The sequence below is a fragment of the Homalodisca vitripennis genome, unplaced genomic scaffold (genome assembly GCF_021130785.1).
Source record: "Homalodisca vitripennis isolate AUS2020 unplaced genomic scaffold, UT_GWSS_2.1 ScUCBcl_3058;HRSCAF=8323, whole genome shotgun sequence".
In the NCBI taxonomy this organism is placed as follows: domain Eukaryota; kingdom Metazoa; phylum Arthropoda; class Insecta; order Hemiptera; family Cicadellidae; genus Homalodisca; species Homalodisca vitripennis.
In genome coordinates this window covers 52549-60652 of record NW_025779171.1, presented here as the reverse complement: position 1 = coordinate 60652, position 8104 = coordinate 52549, and the positions used below count along the sequence as shown (strand labels likewise).

At 37.8% G+C, this 8104-nt stretch overlaps 1 protein-coding gene across 1 annotated transcript; it reads left to right on the top strand.

Moving 5' to 3' along the window:
* The first annotated feature begins 1656 nt into the window (after window positions 1-1656).
* On the top strand, window positions 1657-6270 carry LOC124372388 (cation channel sperm-associated protein 1-like). The gene is made up of 3 exons (XM_046830777.1): window positions 1657-1751; window positions 4624-5268; window positions 5823-6270. Exons 1-3 carry the CDS (start codon window positions 1657-1659, stop codon window positions 6268-6270), a joined length of 1188 nt encoding a protein of 395 aa, XP_046686733.1.
* The last annotated feature ends 1834 nt before the right edge of the window (window positions 6271-8104 follow it).

Below are 8104 nucleotides of genomic sequence, written 5' to 3'. Positions count from 1 at the left end.
AATACATTTTAAGTTTAATTCAGACAATTCTTTTTTGTATTAGCTATAAATATTTACTTTAAATAAAACTCATTTCATTAAACTCTATGTATATTACTGTAATCAATTTCCAATCGTTCAAACTTAATAATAAATAATATAATCATTATAGTTTCTGGCGGACTTTCAAAATTAATAGCGTTCCCTTTACTTAAAGTATTATAAAATGCCAATCATCTTATAGTGAATGGTTGGAAAATTAGACCAAAATCGGTCAGGTAGGATCAACAATTACTATCACAATGCCCCCAAACAAACTATGTATTTCGTTAAATGCTTGATAAGATTATAGTTAGGAATGATCATTCCTAACCAGAGATATAAAAAAAGCATTAATCAATAAAAGGATTATTCTGTGGCCCATGAGAGCGGACAGAATAAGGCTTAAAAGGGGATCGGCCTCTCCTAAAAAAAAAATAAATAAAATAAAAAATAATATTTTTAGTCGTTACGATAATTGAGATATTCTAATTGTTTAAAGTTTTGTTTTTTGAGTCTAGATTGAAGAATTATTGAACCTAATAGTATTGGTCCTTTAACTTGCAGGACACCAACAATGAAAAGACAATAACGACATAGTGTTTTTTTTCTAACAAAGATATTTCACTATTTGAAGTTAATTTCCATTAGTCCTTAGCATAATTCGTTTCTAGTTCTTTTTAATTGTTTTATGCTTTTAGAGTTAATTAAATTTCAAATAAAGGATACTCTTCTTGTTCGTAATAAAAAAAATATCTAATCAGCTTATTTAATAGTTTTTAAATCTTTATGTTTATTATGTATTGTAATTATTGTATAAAAAATCGTTTTACAACGATTAATGGGGAAACTAATTTATAGGTTATTGTAAGCAGTATAATCAAGTTGTAACCATTTGACAGCGTTCATTATGACTGTTCTATCTTACCATAATTTATTATATTGTTCCGGTATAAGGTAAGCATTGTACCAGTAATAGTCATGTGTATAAGTCTGGTAATTTATCTTCAGCAACACTAAAGAGTAGAGTGTGTTGCCTCTACAAATGGCGCTGATAAGGCTTATCGCTTTGTGCTCTAATCAGCACCTCTGAAGGGGTGTAATGTAGCAGATCAGCTCTTGATTAAACCCATGGATTAATCATGTATACAAGAGCTCACATTCAGAGCGCTACCTGTGACAGGCGAAATATAAATTTTAAGCGAGATTCCCACAGCTTTATGTGAACTCCGTAAAACAAAATATAAAGTTTCCACTGCTTCATGTGCACTATTTATTATTATTATTAACATTACGTTAAAAAACGGCTTCTGGTAACACAATAATGAATTAATCTAGTTATTTATCTTTCACTGTACTTATCTATCAAATGGCAATTTATTTATATATAACTCATTAGTTTAAAAAATATTAATATTAACTCCTTGAGTCTACATTTTGAAACCAATCACGAAATAGAACAATTATGCCAAGTTATTTTTAACTTTGGTCAAGTTATTTTGTTACAATTAGTAATCCTATCAGTATAATTAATAATTCTAAAAACATGAGTGAGAAGCTTCGTACACTAAAGGACTAATAGCCAATGAACTTTAAATTGTAAAATATTTGATACTGCAGTTTTTAAACAGAGAAAACATGTTAGTCCTTATCGTCTCTTCAATGTTGGTCCATGGTGACGACTGGACGAGTAAGGCTGTGTGTATTCAGGATATGGATGTGTTTGACGCAATGTAAATATGAAGATAGCCACAAGACCGATCGCTTACTCTACCTACAAGTCTAACTATTGTACAGATAGTTTTCTCATTGTGTATTTAACTTATATAAATAATATTAAATGAAAATGGGGACTTAAACCCCATAAAAAATACTGTGAGATTTAAAAACACTAAAGCTATGGTTAACAAATAATTTTTTTACATCCATAAATTGCAAGATATAATGGCTGATTTTAAAGAAAATACATAAAGATACTAAATTATTCGGTTTTTGAGTTTAACAATAAGGATTAATCATACTCGACTAACTATGTAAAGACAAAGTAAAACTTCAATAAGATGGTGTCATTTTGTTAGTCATTTATTGATGTCTGATTGGGTGAGTTCTAGCCAATCAAGATATGACTCCGCCTCCTATCATAAATTTATAAATAATAATAAATAGAAAGCTTAAATATATTCGGGGTAAATCTATGTAATTCTTAGATCCGCCACTTGAATAATTGTCTCCAGAGTGAAAGCAAAATATTTAATAATTTTTTAATTACGCTATTAGCGTTTTGAATAGTAATAATGGTTCAAGATTGAGAAGTATCTCAGTTCCATAAAAATATCTCCAATATTTTCCTTATTCCCTCATCATAAATAATAGGAATAACTGTAAAAAGAGAGCACATGGAAAGATTGTGCTGTGTCTGACTACCTCCTATCCAAATTTGAAAAACTGAGCAAAATCACTCTACAATAAGAAACATGGTTACTTACCATTGGCCACAAACTGTACATCTTAACTCATTATACAATGATATTCTAAAAACCAAAAATCAATTTGTAAAAACATTACGCGAGGTAACTTCTTACATTCATCTCTGATTTGTACTAATTACACTACTCATATAACTTGTAATTAACGTGATTGTTGATCTAATGATCGCCAATGAGTCGCATGGCCTCATATGAATTAATAAATTAAGTTCATACATAAATAAATAAATACTTTCAATGATCATAAGTAAAGTGATAAATGATTAAAAAAACGGTAATATTATGCATTTGTTTTCTTATTTTAATTTCCCAAAGGGAATCAGAAGAGCAGCTGAGTATCATCTATTAGATCATCAACTAAGATTAATTGTCGTCACTAAGCAAAATTTATAACCAATATACCAATCTCGATGTTTTTATAATTCCCAAAAATTTTTTTAAAGAAAACCTGATTTATAATGCGAGTTTTAAAGTAAATACACAAATATTAGCTATAAGTTTTAGAAGAAACCCTTCCTTAAAACAGCTGATTTATATTAAAAATTAACGTACTTTTATAACTTCAAATTTATATCAAAATGTAGGAATGTTTAAATAATTTATGAATACCAGTTTTAATTACAATAATATAATATGAGAATATTTCATTAATTTAAACACATATCTTCACAAAAAATAAAATATAATGCAATGCAGTTATATAAATATTATGAAAATCTCATGTTATCGCTGTAAAATATAAAACATTGAGGACAGCTTTAATAAAATAAACGCTCTCAGGTACACTTGATGTTGTTCATGTTATACGCTTTCTGCTCCAGTAACGAGCATTAATTTCACACCAATGTACAACGCGCTGCAGGAAACGGATAATTGTTTTTTCAGATGATTGTTGCTTCATAACCAAACTCCGTGAATAATTCCGTTAGCTGGAGGGAACTGATATTTGACGCAGGCAAGTTATAAATGATCATTTATAATTTAATTTTCATTTTATTTTATAATTTAATGTTAATCAAATAAAATGTATATTCGACTGGTTATTGTCCAGAGTGTTTAGTGATTGATTTACTGATAAGTGGTAGTAAACTGAGATAAAACTACAGTGGCTACGATCGATGTCGATATTCTATAGAAATATTTTTAATTGTATGTTAACAGCTCTGATTGTATCAACAAGGTTGTGAACCGGAAGACGAGGAGAGTCAGAAAAGAACAAACAAAAGTTAAAACATCGATTAGTTTTAGTAAAATCGATAGTCTCATTCGTCAGTAAGATACCGGTATCGCCTGACTCTACAGAACGCACTACAATAAAACAAAATCTCTGCTTAGAATACATTATAACAGAATTTAACATCTCCAATTTTTTTAAAATAATGAATATGAAACATTTAAATTGCGATTTATGCATGAGCTGCAAAACAACAAGTAACTTACCAATTTACTCCAGTTTGAATAGTAAACCAGTTCTGAACGAATGGTTGGATGTTCGGTTTATTGAAAGAATTATAGATTTATTTCACTGTCAGTCATAATCAGGGTGACCAAACGCAAATTTCCTAAAAGGAGGAATTCTGGGGTGAGATACGAGGACATGAAATCAAAAAGGAGGAGAGTATTAAAAGTGTTTTTTACATATTTTTCGGAAAATCATTTATTTGTACATTATTAAAAACCCAAAATCATGGTTTAGTACTGAATATGAGATTATTATAATGGAAGTAAAAAAAACTGAAATTTAGTTATGTATTTAGACATACATAAAACCAAATAATATAAAATATTATATTAATGGGATACATGTATTATTTGAGGATATAATTTTTTGACCACCACGGAGCAGCCAAGCAGCACGACACACGACACCACGGATAACCTAAACAGCGTGACACAAGACACCACGGAACAGCCAAGCAGCACGACACACACGACACCATGGTTCACCTAAAAAGCGCGACACAAGAGACACCACAAAGCAGCCAAGCACACTGCACACACGACACCACGGTTCACCTAAACAGCGTGAACTCAAGAGACCATCACGGAGCAGCCAAAGCACACTTCACACGACACCACGGTTCACCTAAACAGCGTGACTCAAGACACCACGGAGCAGCCAAGCACCACTGCAACACGACACCACGGTTCACCTAAACAGCGTAACATCAAGACACCACGGAGCAGCCAAGCACACATGCACACGACACCACGGTTCACCTAAACAGCGTAACTCAAGACACCACAGGAGCAGCCAAGTACACAGCACACGACACCACGGTTCACCTAAACAGCGTGACTCGAGACACCACGGGGAGGCAGCCAAGCACACAGCACACGACACCACGGTTCACCTAAAACAGCGTGGACTCAAAGACACCACAGAGCAGCCAAGCCACACTGCACACGGACACCACGGTTCACCTAAACAGCGTGACTCAAGACACCACGGAGCAGCCAAGCACACTGCACACGACACCACGGTTCACCTAAACAGCGTGACTCAAGACACCACGGAGCAGCAAGCACACTGCACACGACACCACGGTTCACCTAAACAGCGCGACACAAAACACCAAGGAGCAAGCCAAGCACACAGCACACGACACCACGGTTCACCTAAACAGCGTGTGACACAAGACACCACGGAGCATCCAAGCACACAGCACACGGACACCACGGTTCACCTAAACAAGCGTGACTCAAGGACACCACGGAGCAGCCAAGCACACTGCACACGACACCACGGTTCACCTAAAACAGCGTAACTCAAGACACCACGGAGCAGCCAAGCACACTGCACACGACACCTCACGGTTCACCTAAACAGCGTAACTCAAGACACCACGGAGCAGCCAAGCACACTTCACACGACACCACGGTTCACCTAAACAGCGTGGACTCAAGACACCACGGAGCAGCCAAAGTACACAGCACACGACACCACGGTTCACCTAAACAGCGTGACTCGAGACACCACGGAGAGCAGCCAAGCACACAGCACACGACACCACGGTTCACCTAAACAGCGTGACTCAAGACACACACAGAGCAGCCCAAGCACACTGCACACGACACCACGGTTCACCTAAACAGCGTGACTCTAGACACCACGGAGCAGCCAAGCACACTGCACACGACACCACGGTTCACCTAAACAGCGTGACTCAAGACACCACGGAGCAGCCAAGCACACTGCACACGACACCACGGTTCACCTAAACAGCGTGACTCGAGGACACCACGGAGCAGCCAAGCACACAGCACACGACACCACGGTTCAACCTAAACAGCGTGACTCAAGACACCACAGAGCAGCCAAGCACACTGCCAACACGACACCACGGTTTCACCTAAACAGCGTGACTCAAGACACCACGGAGCAGCCAAGCACACTGCACACGACACCACGGTTCACCTAAACAGGCGTGACTCAAGACACCACGGAGCAGCCAAGCACACTGACACACGACACCACGGTTCACCTAAACAGCGCGACACAAAACACCAAGGAGCAGCCAAGCACACAGCACACGACACCACGGTTCACCTAAACAGCGTGACACAAGACACCACGGAGCATCCAAGCACACAGCACAACGACACCACGGTTCACCTAAAACAGCGCGACACAAGACACCACGGAGCAGCCAAGCACACTGCACACGACACCACGGTTCACCTAAAAAACAGCGTGACTCAAGACACCACAGAGCAGCCCAAGCACACTGCACACGACACCACGGTTCCACCTAAACAGGCGTGACTCTAGACACCACGGAGCAGCCAAGCCACACTGCACACGACCACCACGGTTCACCTAAACAGCGTGACTCAAGGACACCACGGAGCAGACCAAGCACACTGCACACGACACCACGGTTCACCTAAACAGCGCGACACAAGACCACCAAGGAGCAGCCAAGCACACAGCACACGACACCACGGTTTCACCATAAACAGCGTGACACAAGACACCACGGAGCATCCAAGCACACAGGCACACGACACCACGGTTCACACTAAACAGCGCGACACAAGATACCACAGAGCAGCCAAGCACACAGCCACACGACACCATGGTTGACCTAAACAGCGGGAAACAAGACGCCACGTAGCAGCCAAGCAGCACGACACAAGAAGCTACGGTGCATTCCGTCTTATACTTTTACGTGTAATTTTTCTTTCAACGTTCAGTCAAGAAACACTAATCTACTAAAAGTGATCAAATTAATTGTAACCTCGCCGGAATTAGTAACGAGATTCCAGGATCTCTATTAAATGTATTATATTTAGTAGAGATATATACAGGGGTGATTCATGAAGTTCTCCCCCCACTTCTACAGCACATTGTACTAGTAAAAATAATGAAAAAAATGTTATATTAAACATAGGTCCGAAAACGCTTCGTTAGCGAGTTACAGCTAGCGAAAAGATTTCGCCTGAATTCCTGGGTAAAGAGTAAAATAAAGCCATACTGAACTTTTGGAAAGGTTAATTAAGTAAGAAATATCATGGATTCTTATGTATTTTTACCTGATAAAGCTAATAAAATAGGTTTCAGAACTGTACCTGTAGTAGTTTTTGAGGGGATTCAGGGTTAAATGCAAAAAATTGGGGCACGAAAAATGTTTTTTTAAGTTTGATGTACAATAACTTTGTTACATTGATAATAATACATAAAATCGACAAACATTAATTGTAGAGAATTTAATTCTGAGAAAATTGATATAATCAAAGTCTAAAATAAAACAGAAATAAAGTACCAAAAAATCGATTTTATTCAGTATAATACATTACTAGTTTTAAAGCAAAATTAATCAGGTTGGGCCAACCGTACGCACCTTTTTTATAATAGATGTTCGAAAATGAGGCCATCATTATCAATACATTTTGCAGCCACGTTTGTGTATTGCTTTTTGTTGCGTTTCTTAATTTTTCAGGACTTCCCTGTATCTGCACAGCCGAATCCATAATACGGGCAATTAATTCATCACGAGAATTCACTTTTTGTCTTGTATACAATGTCTTTCATCCATCCCCAGATGCAATAATCCAATGGAGATAGATCTGGTGATCTTGGTGGCCTAGGGTGAGGCCCTCCACGACCAATCCAGTGTCCAGGAAATTGATGATTTAAGTAAGCAGAAAACGGCACGTTGAAAAGTGGGGAGGTGCTCCGTCATGCTGGAAGTACAAATTATGTCTGAGATGTAAAGAAACATTCTCTAACAGCTGCGGCAACTCTTCTTGAAGGAAATGCAAATAGAACTCAGCATTTAGGCGTCCAGGTAATATGAAAGGTCCAATCAGCCGATTGTGCAAAAGGCCACACCAGACATTGACGCTAAATCGGTGTTGAAAGTTCTGTTCCACTACGTCATGTGGATTTTCTTCTGCCCATGAGTGTTCATTGTGCAAGTTATTGACACCATCCCGAGTGAATTGTGCCTCATCCGTAAACAAAATACGCTTGTAGAGTTGATTATTAATATTCAAAAAGTTTGCAAAACTCCAAGCGAAGCGGACCATCCCCTAGCTGTAGATGTTGAACCTTTTGTTTATGAAACTGATAAAATTTGTTTCGATTAAGTGACCTC